Source organism: Oryza glaberrima, chromosome 8 (genome assembly GCF_000147395.1).
Source record: "Oryza glaberrima chromosome 8, OglaRS2, whole genome shotgun sequence".
Taxonomy (NCBI): domain Eukaryota; kingdom Viridiplantae; phylum Streptophyta; class Magnoliopsida; order Poales; family Poaceae; genus Oryza; species Oryza glaberrima.
In genome coordinates this window covers 24,108,316-24,132,834 of record NC_068333.1, presented here as the reverse complement: position 1 = coordinate 24,132,834, position 24,519 = coordinate 24,108,316, and the positions used below count along the sequence as shown (strand labels likewise).

Below are 24,519 nucleotides of genomic sequence, written 5' to 3'. Positions count from 1 at the left end.
ACTTCCAACACTGTTTTGATACTACTTATTCCATCAGTTATCTCCAATTCTAATTTATTCCCATATTAAACCCAAACATACCTAATTTAATGAGGACATCAAAATCTCTTATGCTCGATCTTAACCTGATCTAAACAATTTAGAGGAAACATAACAAACCTATAAATACAACCTCAAAGATCATATGATTGGATGGTGAGGTGAAGTAAGAAAAAAGGACAGAGAATGAGTGGAGTTGTCTTGCATGCAAAAAGCAAACTCAACGCAAACTACAAGAAGGGAAAACATAGGGTAGTTGCTGTTAGAAAATAGTGTATCGTGTATGGTAACTTTCAGTTGATGATTAGATAATGGGAATAAAATTGAAAGTAGCAACCACTTCTAATCTTTACCTTAACTTTGTTCTTATAAATGCTTATACTTTGGAGCGGAGGGAGCAGCTACTTCTCTACATAGTATTTAGGGCATATTTGGCAGGGCTCAACTCCTTATATCTCAAGGAGCAGAGTCTAGAGTGGAGTTATGTAGTGGCCTGAACTACACTCTAGATTATATTACATTTGCCTGCTTCGCTCTTTTTCTGGGTGAAAGTGAAACCGTTTGGTTGGCTACCTCTGCCTCTCTTAGAGCTAAAGCCAACCAAACGGTAAAAAAATGCCTTAGTTTCTATTCCTATTTCCTATCTCAGCGCATTGTAATAATAATTTGCTTTAATTTTTCCACATGCCTTTTTTTATCTTAGTCAATCACAACCAACATTTATTTAATTTAACCTCTCATTAGTCTCGTGAATAATTTTACTTGTATTCTTGAAGGGAGGAAGAACGAACTATTAGGAAGTGTTCGAGAGAAGCACGTAGGGGAAGAAATTGTCCTCGGTCTTTTGTGCTGGTGATTCCCAAACTGTTAAATGATACATTTTTTTTTAAAAAAAGATCTATAAAAAAGTGGCTTTAAAAATCATATTAATCCATATTTTAAGTTTGTAATCATATGCTAACGGTTCATCTCGTTTTACGGATCTCCTCAATAATCTTCTTTCCCCTTCCTTTTAGATACAATATTAGGGCGTGTTCCGGAGATTCGGTTGGAAACTTCTCTTCCGTGCACGTAAAAACGCTTACTCGAAAACACATTATTAATTAAATATTTTTTACTATTAAAATTTGAAAACAGATTAATATGTTTTTAAAAAGCAATTTTGATTTTTTTTTTGTTAAACACGCACTGTGCCCTATAAAAATTATTCAGAAAACAAGCATTTAAAAAAATAAATTGAGATTCGAACACAAAAGACATGTTCCATCCCATCGACTGCAAAGTCGCAGTTGCAACTCATCAGGACCTGACCTGACCTGACCCGACCAGACCCGGCTGCCTCCTCTCCTCATCCTACACCTACACTCCAATACTCCAATCCAATCCCTCCCCCAAATCACACGCCTCGGCCCCGACCCAAATCCCCCGCTTTTCTCCTCTCTGTCCGATTGCCTCCTCTTCCTCCTCCATCCGCCGCGGCCGCCGTAAACCCTAGCCATCACCACCGCCACCGCCACCGCCACGCTCGCGCTCGCGCTCCAGCTTGACCTCGAGCGCGACGTCGCTCCCCGCCTCGACCCCGACCGCGCGCGCGCGGGGGAGAGAGAGAGAGGGACCCCAAAAACCCTAGCACCCCCCGTCGCCCAGATCCCGATCCCGCTTGTGGGGGGAAGGGGCCCCGCGCGCAGGGATGGACGCCGCGGCGGCGCGCAAGGAGTGGCGCGCCGTCCCCGACGCCCCGCTCCGCTCCAATGGCGCCGACGTCGGTTCCCCTCCCCTCCCATCCCATCTCTTGGTTGCTGCTGCTGCTGGTGAGTGTACTCACTCATCTGTGCTGTGCTGTTGTTGTTGTTGCTTGGTGCGCAGGATCCCGGGGAGCATGGCAAGATGGGGCAATCCGAGGACAGAGCCATGTACGAGGTGCGTGCGCGCCACTTCTCCCTTCGTCATCGCCACCCGTGTTGTTTTTGGTTTGTGGATTGAGCTGTGGAGCGGTCTGAGACGATCGATGGATTGTTTTTTTGTTTGTTTGTTTTGCTGCAGGACGGGGGTGGAAGACTGGATGATTACTGCTCGATCACCATCGACGGAAGCGGGGGCCTCAGCGAGGACATCATCCAGCAGCGCCTGCAGAGCGTCGTGCATCAGCGGGAGGAGCTTCAGCGGCTTGAGATGGAGCTGCGAGCTCAGGTCATTGCCCACCCGCAGATCATCGAGGCGCAGCGCAGCTTCGAGGCTGCTGCCAAGGAGCATGTAACGGCCGCGGCAAAGCTGAAGGTTCTGATTTTGCTTTCCACTTACACGCACTTCGTGTTGCCAGTCGTATCATGCATTAGGTGGGAACTGAGTACATGTAACTTACTAATTGCACATGATTTGGCCTGTACTGCGGTTATTGGCTGCTTATGAGTGCTACTCACTCATTCATTATTTCTGTTAGCATGATGATCAGTATTGCTACAGATGGTTACATTACTGTCGTGAAGTGGGAATTGTTCCTTTTTATTTTGATGTCTAGGATGTTGCTTAGTGGGTGACCTCGGTAGCTTCTTTGCTGCTTCTTACAGAATGAAGTACGTAGTATCAAATATTTCTTTATGCTGTGATAAATTTATGCATTTATTCTTTTTTACCAAATTTTGGCTAATACCTTAATGATGGTTATGTGGTGTTCTGTTGTTGACTGAGTATATCTGTTATTGTGTTTGATTTGATGCGTGCAGTGCCTTGCTTGTTAGCTCAAGTAATGTTAGTTTACGGTTCACACACAAGTCATGATCTATACTCCCTCTGTCCCAAAATATAAAGGGATTTAGGATAGATGGTACACATCCTAGTAGTCTGTCCAGATTCGCAGTACTAGGATGTGCCCCTATCCCATCCATCCTAAATCCCTTATAATCTGGGACGGAGGGGGTACATTACATGATTGATGTACATACTGCAGATTGCCTTGTCCTTTTTAGTGGGAAAAAAAATACTGATTTCGAATTGTACAGGAACAACTGCATGAACGGGAAAAGTACATCCTTGAGCTCGAAATGAAATTGGATGACAAGGACAGGGAACTGGATGCTTTGAAGATTGACCATCAAACGGTTAGTGCTCTGTGTTGCACCAGTGAGATTTAGAGGTTGTGATCTCTCACCATCTTTGTTTCCTTTTGGCAGGTGTGGGCAAATCAAGATCTTCTTAGAGAACAGACGAAAGAGCTTGCAACTTTTAGGTACTACTGATTCATTTCAGTATCATGTGGGATGACCGTATTTATTACTAGTTAGAGCAACAAAGCAGCTGAGTTGCACCTCATCAAAGTATTAGAGTTGTTTATGGACTTGCTGAATTGCTTCTTTTCTTACTCAATGAAAAACCTGCATGTGATGTTGATTCCCTTTCCTTTTCTTTTTTTTTTTGTGAATCATGTGATGCTCATTTATGCATGATAAAATAGTTTTATTGTGCAAAAGAACATAACAAATAAAAAAAATCATGTAGTCATTTGCAATCCCTGACCAGGACATTTTTTTTTTTGGTTTGAGCAAAATCTTTGTTGTAAAAAATAAAATGTGTTTGGTATTTTCTTATCTTCTGCAGAAGGGAACGTGACAATTCTGAAGCTGAAAGGGCACAGCATCTTAAACAAATCCATGATCTCCAAGAACATCTGCGAGAAAAGGAAAGCCAAATGCTTGCATTAGAGGAACAGGTATTCTTTTTTCAACCCTCTTGTTTCCATTCTATTTTAGATTGTGTATGACTGTATGTCTCTATGCGCATAGTCATACTACAAAAGATACATAAACATCTTTACTGACAATGTGCTTATAACAGTATCCTAGTTATTCACTTTTGAATGATTAACATGATAGACTCTTACAGAAAGTGTAACTTAGTATCATAGGATGAGTTTACTGCAGTTCATTCCTAATGTTATGCAATGTATATTGTTGAACTAGGGTTTTAAACACTTTATGATAGTTTTAATTCCTTTCCAATGACATGGCTTCTCCTTGTTTTTCTGTTGCTGCAAATATAGTCTTACCTTCAGGGAGAATATTAAAGCATTATCAACATTGAGGCATTGAGCTAGTGCTTTGTATCCATGCATGAACAATCTAACATTTATTTCTTTGTGAGAATTTCTAAATCAATGGTCAATAATTTTGTTGCATGATTGCCTTCCTCAAATTAGCATCCAGCCACTCCCTGACGAGCATTTTATTTACAGCATAGGGCTGCTCAAGATAACATTATTTACAAAGATGAACAATTGAGGGAAGCTCATGCTTGGATGGCACGAGTTCAAGAAATGGATACTTTACAGTCTCAGACAATGCAAGCTGAGTTACGTGATCGTACTGAGCAATTCAATCAATATTGGATTAGTTTCCAACAACAGGTACGATGTGTGGTTCATTAGATGCCTTCATTCTACTGTTTGCGTATGTCTTGACTGCGTTATATTAACATTCTCTTCACCCTGTCCTCTTGCTTTTCCCCAGTATGTTGAGATGCAAAGGGGTTTTCTGCATACCATACAACAACTTCAGCTAGAACTAAATGAATTAAGAGACCGAACTGGAGCACCAAAAGATGGTTCACAAACTGCACAGGAGAGTTCGGCCGAGTCAACACTTGGTCAGAACAAAGGGAACAACATGGCTGCAAATGGTAGTGGAACAACAGATAGTAGTCAGTCAGTGAAAAGTAATGGAGTTCCAGATGGTTCCACAAAGGTATGGACGTATGGTTGTTTTTTATTGTAGCTTCCTGAAACATTTTTCAGTGCTTATCATGGAAGGTGCAAAATATAGTTTGATATTGGTCAGTCGACTTCCTTAGTATGTGGTCAGTATCCATGATTTGTGTTGGTCTTACTTCTATTCAGTTAAACTGTATCATATTGGTTTATGTGGACACTTCTATTTCACTCAAGAAGAATATTCTCAATGGAACTGCAATATTTGTTGCTTTCAGGGAAACAGTAATGCCTCTCCTGTACCTGTTGTTCCTTCATCACTGTTGGGTATAGGTGGTTTTGTTCCTTCTGCGCAGATTGCCGGGATGCATTCTTATATGATGCATCCTCAAGGTGTTCCTCCATCTTTAGCATCGCCTAACTCCGCTGTTCCCCAGTTTGGTAGTTTCCAGTCACAGTCGACAATTCAACCAAACATGCAGTGGCCCAATCAACAGGTACACAATACTGTGTAGCATTTTATTATTGTATCCTGTTTCTGTTGACATTTTGACCACCTATAATTTCTAACACGGAAACAATTTTTTTGTCAATTAGGAAGCTCAGAATGCCTCTCAGACACCAGATGAAACAAACTATCACACATCCCCACCAGATCAGAAGGCATTGCAACAAGCTGCTGGTAATAATGATGAGCTTTCTTTGAAGCAGAATCAGGCAACCCATGCAGAACATCTTACAGCTACAGCCCATGGGAAACAACAGCAACAACAACGTTTCCCAAGTGTGGTTTCTGAATCCACTCATGAACAAAAGGTTACTAGTCTGTTTTCTTGTTGTTCGTTTTGTGTACTCATACAATTTAACACTGTTTAAAATCTAATTCTTTCTAGAACAGTTACAGGTTGTGGAATCCAATGTAACTGAACATTTAGTTTACAATGAGCAACAAAAGGCCCAGGATTCATCTTCAATTGTCAGCCCTATTCGAAAGTTTGAACATCAAGAGCAAACAAATGAATTCAAGGTTAAAATATTTACCATTGTTTCTTTTGTAAATTTCTATTTGATGTGTAAGCATCTTATATCAAAGCTCTATGTACACCAGGATGAAAAAGTTGCATCGGGCAACCAGTCGGAGGAGCAGGTAGCTAGGCATCAGCATAAAGCTTCAGATTTTGATGCATCAACTACTCAAATCCACTTGAAAGGTGGTGCAGCAGAGTTCACTGCTAACGTTGGGAATCAGACTGACATGCATACTTCTGCTGGTGGTGGTTTGGGTTCACTCTTACCTCGCATACCAAAGGAGCCTTCCCTTCTAGATGAGAGATCCCTTCTGGCTTGCATTGTACGTGCAGTTCCTGCTGGACCTGATGGCCAAATCAAGATTAGCACAACTGTGAGTTATACATGCATGCTTATGATTGAGTTCCTGACTAGTGGGAACTGTATATATTGTTGTCTAATGGAACATTTGCTGACTCATGTGCAAATTTTTTTTTCAGCTACCAAATAGGCTTGGCAAAATGTTGGCTCCTCTTCATTGGCATGACTATAAGAAGCACTATGGGAAGCTAGATGATTTTGTGGCTAGCCATCCAGAGGTCTATTTTCACAATCATTAAGTAAAATAACCGTGGGTAATTCTTGTTATTGATTGTTGTGTTTGTTCTGCAGCTCTTTGTGATTGAAGGAGACTTCATTCACCTTCGGGAAGGAGCACAGCAGATCATTTCAGCTACTACAGCTGCCGCCAAAATTGCCGCTGTTGCATCTTCGGCTCCTTACTCATTGTTACCTTCAGTTGCTGTCACTCCCGTGGCACAAAGCACTAGGCAAAAGAGAGGACCTGTTGTTGATTCCAGATCTTCAAATGTAATGCCATCTAGAAATGGGTCTACCACTGCTAGCTTTGGAGATCAGTTTGACAAGGGTGGACATATCCCAAAACCCAACGATAGTGTTGGTTATAACATTGTTCAGGGGATTGGTGATGTAACAATTGCAAGTAAAGTAAAAGACATCCAGGAGAATGGATTTTCAGATGAAGTTCGACCTGGGCAGTCATCCATGCATGCTGTTTCTGCAAATGGAGTCAGACAGGAACGATCTGGCCTTCCTGCAGGTAATACCAGGCATGGTTATGGTGGGAAGCAACAGGGAAGGTATGAACCATTTTTATGTGTTATTGTAGTTAGACAGTCTTTCTTGTTTCTTAGTGCTGATTTACTGTAAATTCCTTGTATGTACCAGGTCTACAGGGCCTGCATACATTTCCAGAAGATGAGCAAGTGGCTTGTCGTTCGGTACGATTTCATACTCTGGTGTAAAAAGTAGGAGCTGCTATTGCTATTTTGGTAATTACGGAGTAGTTATTTTTTGTTTAGAAGTTAGTCAAGTTACTATGCTTTTGTAGATTTATTTACTACTGTTATTCTGTTTCTAGAGGCAATTGGATATAGGTGATGTTAGCTCATACACCCTCTATTTCAAATTACTTGTCGTTTTACGTTTGTCCTAAGTAATCATTTTAATCTTTGACCGTCAATTTCAATATACTCATATAGTTTAACATCATGAGATTTATATTTTTAAATTCACCATGAGAAATACTTTCATAATAAGTAATTGACATGTTATTAATCTACATGGATTTCCAAAAAATAATAGTCAAAGTATATGTTTGACTTAGGACAAATCTAGAATGACAAGCAATTTGAAATGGAGGGAGTAGAAGGTTTAGAATTAGACAAGTATAGTACCATAGTGTTGAATGAGAGTAATTAGCAAACTACAGTACTATATACATTTTACATCGGCATCTAGTTTCTTTTATCAGGCTATATGTAGAGTATTATCTGACACACGTTGTTTGTATATGGAACTCAGCATCACATGCTTCAATTTTTTTTCTCTCATTGCAGGTCCAGTTGGTTTGAAGGGCAGTGAGCAAATCATGTGAAGCTATGTTTTGGTTTAAGGTTTAAAAGGGTTGAAGTCGAAGATGACCAGAATGAATTGTTGTGAATTTAATTCCGCACCAATTGCTTTTCTCAGCGCCTGTATTGGGCCATGTTTTGGCAAGTTGTACTGAAACTAGTTCCCGATCAGAAAATACTGAGGAAGTTTTGCAACCATTGTAACTTGTCTATGCCTGCGTGCCGTGGCGTGGGGCACCCGAATGATAGCATCTGTGCCCTTCCAGGGTGTTACGCCACATTTTAAACTGTTGAATTTTAGCCAGCATCTATACAGTACCAGCGTTTTTAGTAACAATTGTCTTACATGGGGTGCACAGCGTTTTATAGTAACAATTGTCTTACATGGGTTGCATCGGAGGAAAAGTCAGTCAGGGTCTCCCCCCGTCTCATTTTAAGCGTACATATAAGTTTTCGTGTCAAACTTTAATTATGTTTCATTTAATATTGTCTCATTTAACTGCTTCTCCTAGTGGTGCGCGGGGTCTGATGCATTCTGAATTCTGATGCATTCGTCTCAACAGGATCATTCATATTCGAAGCCCGAAGGCATTGCCGACTACCGTGCCAGTTTGTTTCAGCAAAAGTGTGTTTTTGCTGATAAGAATAAGACGGCGAGGGCCGAGGAGCTTTCAACGAAACTGCAACCAAACTGGTGGATTCCACGACACGAATGCACTAGGCAAAAGATAGTCAAGCTTTCAGTTTTACATCGCAAAAGTTATAGTCAAGTTGTCATATTATACTCATACGGACCAAACATGTCCGCTTGAATTACGCACCAGAGGCCCAGAGCGCTACATGCTTTGCCTTTCATCTTCATTAATTCCACCGTGCTTTGCAGCTGAGAACGCCTCAGGCTGTGACTGTAGTAAGGCTGTGCAACGCAACATGGCGGAATCGCTACTTCTCCTGGTGGTGCGTGGGGTGGCCGGCAAGGCGGCCGACGCGCTCGTCCAGAGCGTCACTCGCATGTGCGGCATCGACAGCGACCGCCGCAAGCTGGAGCGCCAGCTTCTGGCCGTCCAGTGCAAGCTGGCCGATGCGAGGCGAAGAGCGAGACCAACCCCGCCATCAAGCGCTGGATGAAGGACCTCAAGGCCATCGCCTACGAGGCCGACGACGTCCTCGACGACTTCCACTACGAGGCGCTGCGCCGCGAGGCCCAGATCGGCGACTCCACCACCCGCAAGGTACTCGGCTACTTCACTCCACAGAGCCCACTCCTGTTCCGTGTTACCATGAGTAGGAAGCTGGGCGATGTCCTCAAGAAGATCAACGAGCTGGTCGAAGAGATGAACAAGTTTGGCCTGATGGAGCACGTAGAGGTGCCACAGCTTCCTTATCGGCTAACACACTCGGGGCTGGACGAGTCAGCAGACATATTTGGGCGAGAGCATGACAAAGAGGTGTTGGTGAAACTGATGCTGGATTAGCATGATCAGCAGAATTTGCAGGTTCTCCCCATCGTGGGGATGGGAGGTTTGGGCAAGACGACGTTTGCCAAGCTGATATACAATGACCCCAGTGTCCAGGAACATTTCCAACTGAAGATGTGGCACTGTGTCTCAGAGAACTTTGAAGTTGGTTCCCTTCTGAAATCCATCATTGAATTGGCTACAAAAAGAAGATGTCAACTAATCAACACCATCGAGCTGTTGCGACGGCAACTTGAGGAAGCCATTGGCCGAAGAAGGTTTCTACTTGTTCTTGACGATGTATGGAACGACGAGGAAAACAAGTGGGCTGATGACCTAAAGCCACTGCTGAACTCTGTTGGTGGTGCAGGAAGTGTCATTGTCGTCACAACTCGGAGCCAACGAGTGGCATCTATAATGGGCACACTTGAACCTTATGAGCTACGGTGTCTGAATGAAGATGATTCGTGGGAGGTGTTCTCCAAGAGAGCGTTTGGTAAACAAGTACAGGAGCAAGCAGAGTTGGTTTCCATCGGCACACGTATTGTCAAGAAATGCAGGGGGGTGCCTCTTGCTCTCAAGACGATGGGTGGCCTTATGAGTTCAAAGCAATCAGTCTCAGAATGGGAGGTCATTGCAGAAAGTAATATTGGGGCTAGGGTCCAAGGTAAAAATGATGTCATGGACATATTGAAATTGAGCTATAGACACCTATCACCTGAAATGAAGCAATGCTTTGCGTTCTGTGCAATTTTCCCCCAAGATTACGAGATGGTTAAAGACGAACTAATCCAACTATGGATGGCAAATGGTTTTATTCAAGAAGAGGAGACCATGGATTTGACACATAAAGGAGAAATGATCTTCCATGATTTGGTATGGAGATCGTTCCTCCAAGACGTGAAAGAGGAGTTCATAATCGGTTATCACCGTGATTCCATTGTTTGTAAAATGCATGATTTAATGCATGACCTAGCAAAAGATGTTACTGATGAATGTGCTAGTACAACAAAAGAGTTGGATCAGCTGAAAGGCTCGATAAAAGATGTCCGTCACTTGCGAATTCCTGAAGAAATGGAAGAAACGATGACCGAGTTATTCAAAGGCACATCATCTCTGCATACTCTGATAGACCGATCATGGCGATCAACATTATGGAATGTTAGTGTGGAATTCAATTTGGCATCAGTGAGAGCATTGCGTTGTTCTGTTATCAATAGTGCTATCACAAATGCAAAGCATATACGGTTTCTCGACCTTTCCGAGATTAGTATCGTTAGATTGCCAGATTCAATATGCATGTTATATAACTTACAATCACTGAGGCTCAATAGTTGCGATGAGCTAGAATATTTGCCAAAAGGTATGAGAACAATGAGGAAGCTTATCCATATTTATCTATATTGGTGTGACAGTTTGCGACGGATGCCCCCAAATATCGGTCTGCTGAATAATCTTCGTACTCTGACAACATATGTTGTGGACACTGAAGCAGGCTGTGGAATTGAGGAGCTCAAAGACTCGCAACACCTTACCAACAGGTTGGAACTGTACAATTTGCACAAAGTAAAAAGCGAAGAGAAGGCAAAACAAGCCAATATGTACCAGAAGAAAAATCTATTATTGTTTTTCTGGGGCCGACAAAAACGTTACATGCCTAATGACAATGCCTATAACGAGGAGCGTGTGTTGGAGTCACTTGCACCTTATTGTAGTAACCTCAAAGTTTTGGAGTTACATGGATATGGTGGTGTTGAAATCCCTGAATGGATGAGAGACCCACACACGTTCCAGCGTCTATCAAAACTCAACATTTCAAACTGTCCAAGATGCAAGGATCTACCACCAGTATGGCTCTTGGTCTCTCTTGAGGAGTTGTCCTTGTCTTGCATGGATAACCTAACCACATTATGTACGAATGATGATGTAGAAGCTGAGGGATGTGGTACCTCTCTGCAAATTTTCCCCAAGCTTAAGAAGATGTTCTTAAGAAATCTACCAAACTTGGAGAGATGGGCAGTCAATATTTCAGGAGATCCTAGTAGCTTCATCACGCTTCCCCAGCTCGAGATACTAAGAATCAGTGACTGCCCTAAACTTGCAGGCATTCCAGATTGCCCGGTTCTAAGAGACCTGAATATAGATAGATGTTCAAATATTGCTGTCAGCTCGCTCGCACACGTAACAAGTTTGTCCTATCTCAGTTACGACGCAGAAGGCTTTGATTCTATGACCATGCCGCTGGGCTCATGGTCATCACTCATGAGATTAAAAGTAAGGTCTCTCGCAAACATGGTGATTTCTCTGGAGGACCAACAAAACCAAGGAGAAAGTAATCTCGTAAATCTTCGGCGTTTGAATCTACATGGCCCCAAATGCTTCACGACGGTATCCGGTTTCTCCGAATTGCACCATGGGATATGGGTACACTTTGCCTTTGTGGAGCATTTGGTGATTGGAGATTGCCATGATATTGTCCACTGGCCAATGGAGGAGCTCAGGTGCTTGATTCGCCTCCGCTCCCTTCATATTTTTAAGTTTACCAACCTGGGAATAAATTTTTCTTTGTCCGAGGAAATCCTTTATTTATCCTGTCTAGAGGAATTAAATATAACTAGTTGTTCCGGAATAGTGGAGATCCCGAAGTTGCCTGCATCGCTCGAGGAATTGTTTATTCAAAGTTGCCAGAATTTGGTCGTACCACTGCCTCCAAACCTTGGAAATTTGGCAAGTCTAAGGAATTTCATCGTAATAAAGTGTGAGTCCCTGAAATTGCTGCCCGATGGAATGGATGGCCTCACTTCCATGAGGAAATTACATCTTGATGGTTGTCCGGGGATAGAGAAATTTCCGGAGGGTCTCCTCCAGCGGCTCCCGACCCTCGAATACCTACATTTATATTCCTGCAGTGTCAGCAATGATCAGCTTGTAAGACGTTGCAAAGAAGGTGGTGAGTATTTTGACTTGCTCTCCTCCATTCCAGATAAATCAATAATATTTTCAGAAAGGTACTATCGCAAGAGGTTCCTCCCCTTCTGCTGACTGCTAGTACCTGATTGAGGTGCGTACGTTGCTGCTATTCCATCATCTTGTTCAACTATTAACAGTAGTAGAATAATCCATCAAAATATAGCTCCTACCAAGTTATCAACCACTTCCATTTTTTACTTCTTTTCAGCGCTTGTTTATAGTTGTGTTTGCTAGACGCTGTTGGATAGCAAGGTGGCACATTTTCTCAGCATACAGATGAGAACAAACCATTCTGCTTCAGTTACAGGCTGCAATGGCCTCTATCTAAAAATGTTCCAGTCTACGAAGATCGGAAATGGTGACATCTACAAGCTGTTCAGATTGATGCTATTTCAAATACTATTATTGCTAAAGTTGTTAAATATGTGTATTTATTTAGTTTTTTTAATCGAACTTTAGTAAATACATAAGAAATTCTGCCAAAACTTTACAATATTGTCAAATTGTCAAAATTTGGTAAGGTTTATTTTGACTACAATCTACCCTTAATTTATTTTATCAGGCTATGTACTTGTATTTTTATTAAGTATAGCTTGATAAAAAATGTTTTTTTATATCCTGAGTTACATAGCTCCAAAAAAGCACAAGAATATATCCTTAGTTACATAGCTCTAAAAATTAGATGCCAACCCTGATGAGGAGCTGGTAAGATAGTAAAAAGATGGCATGACTTCGATGAATTGAATTATATATGAATTGGACTTGGATGAACTCGATAGATTGCAAAGGAAGAAACTGAATAACCTATATATAACACCTGAGACTTGGATTTTTTTTTTAAAAAAACATTTCCATTGGTCTAGTGTGTGTTTGGTTACAAGAATGTTGATTATATATATTCCCATAAATCGTGGAGTAATTCTAGTTGATTCCTATGTTTGATAAAACCACCAGGAATGTTAGTTAGAGATATAGGATATTCCGGCTAACCAACATTCTGGGAATTAATACACGGCATTAGGAATTAACGCCTACTCCCTCGGTCCCACAAAGAGTCAATTCCTAGCATCCCTAGATAAAATTAGCAGAGAGTGAGAATGACTAAAATATATTTAATCATTACAAAAAGTAGTAAGAGTGACATGTTGTTAAAGGGTATTGAAGGAATAAAACTTCTCGTTTTACGTGCGGAGGGTAGGTAGGAGTATAGAAATGGTTTTTTGTGAGATAAAATTCAAACTCTGGAAGTTGATTTTTTTTTGACGGAGGGAATACGCTTCTACGAATGTTACATTCTCTATTGCCTGATTGCCATGGTTAGGATTACATTAAGATTACTGTCCATCCCGATTTCCTGTGACCAAACTTACCCTAACGGCAGGGGCTGGGGGCCTAGGGATATAATCCATTTTAATTATCTTAAAAAAGCTTATTGGTGTAAATCAACCATATTTTTGTGGTGTCCGCGTAAATCAACCACACCCTGTCATGTCTGAAACAACCATGCCACCAAAATATATGGAGGTATTTGGTTATATTATTACATGAAACATCCATTATTGATAATAGAACAGAAAACATGCATCATGTTCGTAGCTAGGTAGTTTCTTTATTGTGCAAACTTGGTATAAAACAGTCGCTCGAACTCCTCCATCTTTCGTGCCTCCATACACATGAGCACACGCACGCCACCCCCATCGTTGTCAATGCCATCCATCATATAAACGAATCCGCCACGCACAGACTCCGCACGAGACATCATCTCCAGCTTCCCCCACCCAAAATCCGCATCATAAACTGGCATGCCTAGCCAAGAGACCATTCGTAATTCTGTATCTGGCAGGTTTCCCTTGGTATGCTTGTTGGGCATCCCTGCCATCTCATTGTAGTCTATCGCCGACTGCAGCATCTCATCGTCAAGGCGTCCCAATGCGTTCTTTATCTGGGCAGCAGTTACATCCAGTGTCCCCAAGACAATGTCCCTAACTGTGGAGGCTACTTTCAAGTCGACAAGTGCATTGCCGAAGTAGCGATCTGGGAGAGGTGGCTTCACACGGCGCCGAATGTTGACTGGGAAGATGACGCGTGTCTCAGCGTCTAGAGGCAGTTGCCGAGCAATGCACATGCACTGCCATACAAGGGCGCTCATGGCACAAAATGTGCTCAATCCACCACATATTTGTTTAAGGGCATCGAGCTGGTTCTTGGAGATGACGAATATCTTGGTGGATATAGGGTCTGATGGCTCACAGAAGTTGAGCTTTAGACTGAACATTGAGTGCACATCCGGGTGGACGATAGGTGGGGAGCGTGTGCGGAGGAGGGTGCGTTCATGGCAGGGCAGCTCCAACATGGCGGCTTCACCATCTCGGCAGGAAGAAGACCATGTCTGGAAGAAATGGAACGCGTTAAGGGCATCGATGGCGACATGGTGCAACACCGTCCCTAATGCCACACCACCACAACTCAAGAAAGTCACCTGCAAGGAATAATTAATGTGCACCTAGGTACATATCACCACACTAGTCCAAAGCTAGCTCTATACAATTGAATACACACACACACACACAAACTGGGTATATACTGACCTGTACTCCAAGCATGATGGATGCTGGCTCAATACGGGGGGCAAACAACCTCCTCAACTCTGGTGATGGCTTAAGGTCACTGAAGGCATCAACGGTGAGTTTTGACTGAGCCACAACAAAGAGCGCACCCTCGGTATTGCAGTCAATTTCAGGCCTACCATCACCATCTACACTGAGACGGCTTGCCAAGGGGTAGAAGGCCACTAGGGCCTTTGCCATAGCCTCCTTAAGCCTGCCTACCTCGAAAAAATCGGCAGCAGCAGTGGCAGTGTCACGTTGGTAGAAGTACACATGGGGTATGGCCTCTGCTGACCATGACTATGTCGAGGGGAGAGAGCCAGAGCCCTTGCCTTGGCGTGTCCTCGTGGGGCGTTACAAAACAAGACTCCATCTCTTTCACCTCTTCTTCTATCGTCTCTGGCGTGTCCTCGTGGGGCGTTGCAAAACATGACTCCATTTTTTTCACCTCTTCGTCTGTCGTCTCTCACTTCAGCGCCTTGTCTATGAGAAAATATTGGCTGCAATGCATACTAAACTGCTGGGATTAGGGATGAAAGCGGATCGAATACGGTCAGAAACTAGCTCTATCATATTTGTTTTCATATTTTTTTTTCGAAATTGGAATCGGAACCGGATATGAAAACGGGATTGAATATTATCGAATACAGATACGGAGCGAATACAAAACGAAACGAATGCGGTGACAAATATTAATCGGAACATAGAAACCCCTCAAACTAAGCATCACAAATCAACGAAGAAATATAACTTCATTATTTTTTCTAATAGAAAATGTCAACATTTTCAAATTTTAGCGATTAATAATACCATATCAACAAACATCCACAAACTTGCACACGCTGACGGCTGACATAGTCACACAGATTAACATTAGGTCATTAGCACAAACTTGCACACACTAACATAGTCACTCACTGACTCACACACATCACAGTATCACACACTGACATAGTCACACACATCAGGTCATTACTCATTAGCATATAGCAGTCATGCCCTTGTTTAGTTCCTAACTTTTTCTTCAAACTTTCAACTTTTTCATCACATCAAAACTTTTCTACACACATAAACTTCTAACTTTTCCGTCACATCGTTTCAATTTCAACCAAACTTCCAATTTTAGCGTGAACTAAACACAACTATAGACTCACAGAGTCACAGTACATAGTTTATTCCTCTCCCCTCCCGAAGTGCTTGACCATGTACGCATGCAGGGAGTAGATCGAGCACTTACCTGGTGAGGAACTCGCTGACAGGCTTGCCGGATAGGATGGTGAGTTGTCGCCGTTGGCGATGCGGAGGATGTCATCGTACGTGACGAGCGGCGCTAGGCGGCGGAACGCCTCGTTGGTGGTGATGGGGCAAGTCGACGGCGGAGGCGGCGATGGGGCGCGCCGGCCGTCGCTGGCGCAGAGGGAGATGCTGGCGGGCGACTCTGTGGGTGGAGAGCAGGAGAGAGACTGGAGAGCACCTAGAGCTAGGGTTACATGGTTGATAGTTGGGCTTGGCTTTGACCTGAATGCCTGATTGGGTTTCCCGGAGGAAAAAGTACACCGAAGGTCCCTCAACTTGTCATCGAAACCAGAAAACCAGATATCCGGCGTCCCACAACTAATTAAAACCGGTGTCCTTTGGTGGTTTTGACACCGGTTTTGTCCTATGTTGCGACTGAGTTAGCGTGAGACCCACATGTTAGGCTGATTCATCTCTCCCCCCACTCTTCTCTTCCTCGGTTCCTCGTATCTCTCTCTCTGCCCGTAGGCCAGTCGGCGGGACGGGGCGAGGCGGGAGAGGAGGGCGGCGCCGGCGGCAGCCCGATGGAGCTCCGCGTCGTGGGCGGCAGGAAGGCGCGGGACGCCACACCATCTAAGTAAGTAACTATCACATACGCCACACCATCAATTCATCCATTAGAATCAAATTTACACTGAGTCACTCACTGAGCTCTCTGCAAGACTGCAACCTAAGCACACTAATTGTATAGCTTGATAAAGGAAATTATATTTTCTTATCAAGCTATGTAACTCAGGGTCATAGCTCCAAAAAAGCAATGAAAAACACAAGAACATATCCCGAGTTACATGGTTTGTAAGATAGTAAAAAAATGTCATGATTTCGATGAATTGAATTATATGCAATGGACTTGGATGAACTCGATAAATTTGCAAAGAAAGAGACTGAATAACCTATATATATATATATGCAACAACTGAGACTTGGGTGATTTTTTTTAAAAAAAGTTCTATTGGTCCAGTGTGTGTGGTTGCAAGAATGTTGATTATATATATTCCCATAAATCGTGGAAAAATTCTAGTTGATTCCTATGTTTGATAAAACCACTAGGAATGTTAATTAGGGGGCTAACCAACATTCTAAGAATTAATACGCGGCATTAGGATTAGTTTTAAACGTTCCTGGTGGTTTTTATCAAACATAGGAATGGAACGTTCCTAGAAACATAGGAATTTGTCATGTCTGAAACAACCATGCCACCAAAATATATGGAGGTATTTGATTATATTATTATATGAAATATCCATTATTGATAATAAAACAAAAAAACATGCGATCATGTTGATAGCTAGGTAGTTTCCTCATTGCACAAACTTGGCATAAAAAAGTCGCTCGAACTCCTCCATCTTTCGTGCCTCCATACACATGAGCACGCGCACACCACCCCCATCGTTGTCAGTGCCATCCATCATATAAACGAAACCGCTGCGCACAGACTCTGCACGAGACATCACCTCTGGCTTCCCCCACCCAAAATCCACATCGTAAACAGGCATGCCTAGCCAACCAATCATTCGTAGTTCTGTATCTGGTAGGTTTCCTTTGGCAGGCTTGTTGGACATCCCTGCTATCTCATTGTAGTCTATCACCGACTGCAACATCTCACCATCAAGGCGGCCCAGTGTGCTCTTTATTTGGGCAGCACTTGCAGCCAACGTCCCCAAGACAACGTCCCTCACCATGGAGGCCACTTTCATGATGACAAGTGCATTGCCAAAGTAGCGGTCTGGGAGAGGTGGCGTTACACGGCGTCGGATGTTGACTGGGAAGGTAACGCATGTCTCGGCGTCTAGAGGCAGCTGACGAGCAACACACATGCACTGCCATACTAGGGCGCTCACGGCACAAAATGTGCTCATGCCACCACAGATTCGTTTAAGGGCTGCAAGCTGGTGCACAGAGATGGTAAAGATCTTGGTAGATATGGGGCCTAACGGCTCACAGAGGTTCAGTTTTAGACTGAACATGGAGTGCACATCCGGGTGGACGACAGGCGGGGAGCGCGCGCGGAGGAGGGTGCGGTCATGGCAGGGCAGATCCACCACCGCGGCCTCACCATCTCTGCTGAAAGAAGACCACGTCTGGAGGAAATGGCATGCGCTAAGGGCGTCGATGGCAGCATGGTGCAACACTGTCCCCAAGGCCACACCACCACAACTCAAGAAGGTCACCTGCAAGAACAATGTTGTCACCTACATATCACCACACCAGTCCAAGCTCTATATATACAATTAATTGAATATATGCAAACTGAGTATGACCTGTATTCCAAGCACGATAGATGCTGGTTCAATGCGGGGGACGAACAACCTCCTCAACTCCGGCGACGGCTTAAGGTCGCTGAAGTCATCGACGGTGAGCTCTGACCGAGCCACAACGAAGAGTGCACCCTCGGCATTGCACTCAATCTTGGGCCTACTGCTGCCATCTACATGGAGACGACCTGCCAGTGGGTAGAAGGCCACCAAGGCCTTAGCCATAGCCTCCTTGATCCTTCCTACCTCAAAAAAGTCGGTGTTGGTGCTGGCAGCAACAACATCACGTCGGTAGAAGTAAACATTAGGGGTATGGCCTCTGTTGGCCAGGACGATGTCGAGGGGAGAGAGCCAGAGCCCTTGTCTAGGCGTGTCCTCACTGGGTGCTATAAAACATGACTCAATCTCCTCTACCCCTTCTATCTCTGACTTCAGTGCCTTGTCCATGAGCGGAAAGATTGACTGCAAAGTAGTAAAGTACTGCTGTGGTTAGTTCCTTTTGCATAGATCTGTACCACATATATGCATCGACAAGATTGGTACATATCAATTAAAATGCAATAATAATGCTTTGGGGACCACTGCTAGAAAATTTTGAAGAAAAATTAAAAAGGCATTTAACTAACTTATTCAGCCACAAGTATGATTAAAATTTTAATCACATTTTTTTACATAAGTTAATATTTATAACAATGGAAGCGAAATGCACGGGTTGGTGCCATGCATGCAACTGCAAATACCATCTAATATTTAGTTTTAGTTTATCAAAATATTAATGAGTCCACAATTCGGAATTAACAAATATGAATCTGTACAATCTTCTATTGTAAAGTTAATTTTTCATTAATTTAATTCCAAAATTCAAATTAATAATTAGCAAGTTGTAAATGATGTGTGAACACTTTGACTGTTTTTGTTTTGTTTTTCTAAACAAAAAGAGCATGACTCCTCCTCCCCTTTCCATTATTAGAAACGTAGGTGTGTTCTACTACAGGAAACAAAAGATTGGACATTCTATTACTCTCTCTCCATCCTAAAAATGTATGACGTTTTAACTAATTAAAGTCAGGATCGAGTACAACCCAAATAGTTGTTATAGTTACCTGGATTATGGTACGATGCTGCTCTCTCAATGGACACTTAACCGATTGATCTTCTCCACGGCCGGCCTTCGTCGCCGCGCCGTCGTCGGCTGCTCCGCCGCTTCGCCGCCGGCGACCTTGCCGAGGAGTCTGTGTCTGTGTCTGTGCCCTCTCCGTTCTTGAGCTAGCTAGTTAGCTCGCATGCAGTGTGAGGCTGTGAGCCCGAGCAGCTCTGGTTGCCGATCCGTGGGGGAAGAGATAGATTAGTGGCTTGATCTGGCCGCGGCATGGGTGACTAATTTATACTCCCTCCGTGTTAAATATTTTAATATATAACGTCGTTGATTTATATAATTTATTTTATTGTGACTTAATTTATCATCAAATATACTTTAAACATAACATATATTTTTATATTTGTATAAAAGTTTTGAATTTTTAGATAATGGAATAAAACATCCCGGCCTTTACTCATTAGAGCTATAGCCAATTATTACAAAAGTACGTATCACCCAAACACTAAGTGTAGTTCAAATGAATTAAACACATCTAACAAAATAAAAGATCAAACTAAGATAAAAGTTTTGATCAAACGTTTATTAAAAAGTCAACGACGTTATACATTATGAATTATATTCCATCGATGGGAAAAGAATTAAAGAAGAGATATGATGTGGTTTTCATGTTTTAGTTGTTGGGAATATCTCCTCTCTAAATGTTTAGGTACTAATCACTAGTACTAACATAAACACTTGTATTTACTCTGTGGACACAAACACACAAGAACTGAACAACACACAGCTTTGGTCGAGGCAGCCACACCCCGGCTCACTTCATTTTCCTTTCATTTTATAGACTCACACAGTACATGCAGATAACAACCAGCCAATTCTCTTGACCGGGACTCATGCTATGCACACAAACGTGTAGATGCCATGCAACTAAGTAACTAACTAATCCTACTTATTTGTCAAGAAATCACTTCACATGATTACCACTAATCACAGCACATGCGGCTAACCACTAGCAACAACTAAATCTCATGCATAGCTAGGACCGATTCACTCGGCTAATACTGACCACGCCTTGCTTGCAATTCGGCTACTTCTCGCAGCACTCCACATGCAGTTGAGCTCTTGGTCTTCATGAACGTCGTTTGCTCCATTCTCGCACCACCGCATCACACGGCATGTCGGCATCTCGCCCATGAGCTGGAGCCAAACTAAATATGCAGTTTGTACATATCTCACGTACATAGCTTCTAGCATGTGACCTATACTACATGTAAACAAAATAGAACCATGCATATATCCTAATTAATGACAAGATTAAACTCTATCATTAGTGTGGATACGTACGTTAGTGGTTCAAGCCACTAGACTTGTCCCCATCCAATTTTCAGCCATCGGATGAGCAAACCAACGTACAGGATATATATGAAGGGAACTATATATAGTTACGCCATATTTTTTTCTGGTTAACTAAAACACGATCATATTAATTTCTAAGCAGCAACAGATGACTATTTAATAACCAATTGTTCAAAGACAGCCGTCGCATGAACAGATCAACAAATTAGTAACAATAACTAAGTGACTTGATTAAACAACTAACATAATAGAACATTGAATTTAACTAAGAGAAAATAGAAAACAAAAAAAAATTACAGTGTCAAAGTGCTGTTGGGTTAGTTCCTTTTGCATACATCATATGATCCATTCCACAAATATACATCGACCAGCTGTAGATATGATGCATACTAACTGTAAATGCAATAATGTTTCGGGGACCATTAATATAATTGGTATGCGATTTATGTGGTGCTGCAGAGTGGCTGTTGTTTGGTGGCAGGTTCTATTCAATTACAAACACTATATTCATCAATGCACATATAACAATATTTGGTGTAATACACCTGCCAAGTTTAGAAGTTTTGTGTAATGCGAAGGTTTGGCTCATACATTAGAGCAAGTTTAATAGTATAGCCCACTACTAGCTCTAATTCATCTATAGCCAATTTAATAGCCAATTCATACAATAGTTGCTTACTATACAATTAATATATGGTCTTACCTGGCATACACACATTGCATCTTGTAGTCCGTGCTGCAGCTGGCTACAGATCTGTAGCCCGCTGCTCTTCTCTTTCCTCTTTTATCTCATTAAAATATGTTTTTAGCTGGCTTATAGCCTGCTATTGTACCTGCTCTTATGCATGCTGAAACTTACAAGTTACAGTTACGCAGATTTTTCACCAAGATTCACAAATAGACTTCAATAATTGTTTTCTCCTTATGTGTTGGCTTTATTATTTCAGTTCTTATTGTTGCTAGAGTATTTGCTCTCTTTGAGAGAACTTTGTAATATATGGTTGTAACTTCTTTATAGCAAAGGCCCGGATTTTTGTTCCATTATCTTAAAAAAAACCTGCGAAGGCTCAGGAGAGCAAGAGAGAGGCGGCCTAGAGTTACAGTAAAAACACCAATACCAATAGAGATAGATTCTAATAGCTCGAGTGGACGTCCACCCGTTTATTGCATGTCACCTAAATGATAATAAAAAATTTTTAAAAAAATTGAAAAGATAGATCAATATGTATATATAACTCCAGAAACATGCAAGTTCAAATTAATTTCTATAATTTGTAACAAAAATAACAAATTTAACTGTATATTTACATATATTAATTTGAGTCTGGTTTGTTATTTTTGTTATAATTTGTAGAAGTTGAATTTTAATTTGGCATGTTTGTGGTGTGATATATTACATATTGATATATCTTGTTCATATTTTTTTCAATTTTTTTATAACATGTAAATGATATATAATAAACGGGTGGACATCCACTTGAGTTGAGCTGTTAAAAGTACAGTTTCCCCAATACGAAGGAGAACCCCTCTTACCTCCCCGATTTCAGCCGGCTCTTGTCATCCATGCACACGCAACATGATTTTTTTTTAGATATATCGGATATCATCCGCCTTCTCTGGAATTAATATGTCAGCATTCTAAATATAGGATACCAATAGATACTTACCTCAGCAAAATCACTATAAAGTTCGACCTATACGGAAATAAACATCATACGTATATATATGCATAAGGTTGGGAGCAGATAAAGGAGTCCTGTTGATAAGGATATATATGAGGTCTAGTACTATTTAATCTCACCTAGAACTGCTCAAATCATATCTTAGGTTGAGCACGTACTTTCACTCCGCACTATGGCAAATTGAAATAAGTTTCGCTTTACACTAGGGGTTATAATCAGCTCTAAACGAAACAACGATGGGAGCAAGTATAATGCAGATAGATGCGTACTTAACTGCATCATATGATGTACCACCTACTGACCTAGCTACAATGGTGTACTTTGAGTGATTGAGGCCATGTTTAGTTTGCGAAAAGAAAATTTTTAGGTGTCATATTAGATGTTTGACTGAATATTGGAAGGGATTTTCGGACACGAATAAAAAAACTAATTTCATAACTCACCTGGAAACCACGAGACGAATCTTTTGAGCCTAATTAATCTGTCATTAGCACATGAGAGTTACTGTAGCACTTATGGCTAATCATGGACTAATTAGGCTCAAAAAATTCGTCTCGCAATTTCCCCCTAACTGTGCAATTAGTTTTTTTAATCTATATTTAATGCTCCATGCACGTGTCCAAAGATTAGATGTGATGTTTTTGGAAATTTTTTTTGGGAAACTAAACCAGGCCTGAATTCCCAAACAAAAACTTTTCACCCTGTCACATCGAATGTTTGGACACATGCATGGAGTATTAAATATAAAAAAAAACTAATTATACAAATTGCATGTAAATTGTAAGACAGATCTTTTAAGCCTAATTGCTCCATGATTTAACAATATGGTGCTACAGTAAACATTTGCTAATGATGAATTAATTAGACTTAATAAATTTATCTCACAGTTTTAGGTGGAATCTGTAATTTGTTTTATTATTAGTCTATGTTTAATACTTTAAGTGTGTATCCGTATATCCGATATGACTCATCAAAACTTTTCGTCTAGCGCAAGGCCTGAAATTGCAACACCTGGGGTGTACCAGGACCAGGAGGAGAGTCACCACCGCACATGCAGTAGTTGGGTTGGGTTGGAGATTTGGTCGTGGTGGTCCGGTAATAATGGTGATGTATAGCCTGGCGGAGCAAGGTCATCAGGACCGCCTTCCTTTAGTGCTCTACTACAGCTTTTGTTTGGCTAACTAACTATAGCCAAACTTCATGGGTGTTCGTTTGCAGTAGTTGAAACCAAAGTTGTCAGTATTTCTATTTGTATTTTAGTATCTTATGATTCTATGATCTTACCAAGTCGAAATGATATCGATTCCATCTAGTATCTTAATTTTTATAGTATCTCGATCCTACTATTCATTACTACATGATCCTACGAAATCTTAGGTGGTATCCCGATTGTACGATCCCTACGATACTACAAAATATTATTTAAAATAAGATGTTTAAAAATAATATAAATAAATATGCTCAAGTTTATATATAAATCAGTTAAATATATCAAAACCAGCGCGGTTTCTCTTGATAAATGTCTATATTTGCATAACATACGTTATTACTATATTTTTTATATAGAATGGCTGTATGTAATTAATATAAATATTAATTAAACTTGAAAAAGGAAAATCTCATAGTATCCCGATCTTACGATACGATACTACTTTAAACAAAACGATACTACCTATTATCCCGATCCTGACAACCTTGGTTGGAACTCCTTTCTTTCTTATGCACGCAAAACGAAGCATTGGATTAATACATAATTAATTAAATAGTAGCTATTTATTTACTAAAGATTAATATGATTTTTAAAGCAACTTTTTTCTTTTCGAAAAAAATATCATTTAGTAGCCTAGGAAAAATATATACGGAAAATGAGAAAGGTGAAGTTGGGAACTCACACCAGAGAACACAAACCTTAAAGAAGGAGCATTGTAGTATTCCTACTGTGACAATGATCTGTACAATTGACCCATCAACAAATTAATTGGGAGAATGCTATGGTGTGTGTGAGCGTGCCGTGTAGTCGTGTAGATGGCACCGTTGCTTTCAGGAGAGGGAAGGTAGTCCGGGAGCATACATGTGGTTTAGAACGCTGGGAAAGGGACCGGAGGAGGGAAGACGATCGAT

General features: G+C 41.5%; 3 protein-coding genes and 2 pseudogenes across 4 annotated transcripts; 3 read left to right on the top strand and 2 right to left on the bottom strand.

Annotated features, from left to right (window-relative positions):
* Positions 1-1,413: 1,413 nt before the first annotated feature.
* On the top strand, positions 1,414-8,074 carry LOC127782827 (uncharacterized). Of its 2 annotated transcripts, none has more exons than XM_052310102.1 (16): positions 1,414-1,801; positions 1,906-1,959; positions 2,083-2,316; positions 3,039-3,137; positions 3,210-3,265; positions 3,634-3,745; positions 4,268-4,438; positions 4,542-4,775; positions 5,017-5,235; positions 5,336-5,554; positions 5,643-5,765; positions 5,847-6,140; positions 6,247-6,345; positions 6,419-6,906; positions 6,995-7,047; positions 7,666-8,074. In XM_052310102.1, the coding sequence occupies exons 1-15, from the start codon at positions 1,730-1,732 to the stop codon at positions 7,026-7,028; spliced, it is 2,508 nt and encodes an 835-aa protein (XP_052166062.1). In that variant the 5' UTR covers positions 1,414-1,729; the 3' UTR covers positions 7,029-7,047; positions 7,666-8,074. The 2 variants fall into 2 exon arrangements, with proteins under 2 accessions (XP_052166062.1, XP_052166061.1); XM_052310101.1 differs by having other exon boundaries at positions 1,415-1,801; positions 5,637-5,765.
* Positions 8,075-8,190: 116 nt separating this feature from the next.
* Positions 8,191-9,155, top strand: LOC127782830 (putative disease resistance protein RGA4; annotated as a pseudogene).
* A 39-nt stretch (positions 9,156-9,194) lies between these two features.
* LOC127782826 (putative disease resistance protein RGA3) lies at positions 9,195-12,644 on the top strand. The gene is made up of 2 exons (XM_052310100.1): positions 9,195-12,198; positions 12,316-12,644. Exon 1 carries the CDS (start codon positions 9,195-9,197, stop codon positions 12,177-12,179), a length of 2,985 nt encoding a protein of 994 aa, XP_052166060.1. The 3' UTR covers positions 12,180-12,198; positions 12,316-12,644.
* A 1,072-nt stretch (positions 12,645-13,716) lies between these two features.
* On the bottom strand, positions 13,717-15,152 carry LOC127782829 (putrescine hydroxycinnamoyltransferase 1-like; annotated as a pseudogene).
* A 2,072-nt stretch (positions 15,153-17,224) lies between these two features.
* Positions 17,225-19,601, bottom strand: LOC127782828 (putrescine hydroxycinnamoyltransferase 1-like). Its single transcript, XM_052310103.1, has 3 exons — positions 19,368-19,601; positions 18,271-18,726; positions 17,225-18,180 (listed from the first exon to the last, which is right to left on the bottom strand). The coding sequence occupies exons 2-3, from the start codon at positions 18,709-18,711 to the stop codon at positions 17,311-17,313; spliced, it is 1,311 nt and encodes a 436-aa protein (XP_052166063.1). The 5' UTR covers positions 18,712-18,726; positions 19,368-19,601; the 3' UTR covers positions 17,225-17,310.
* Between the last annotated feature and the right edge of the window lie 4,918 nt (positions 19,602-24,519).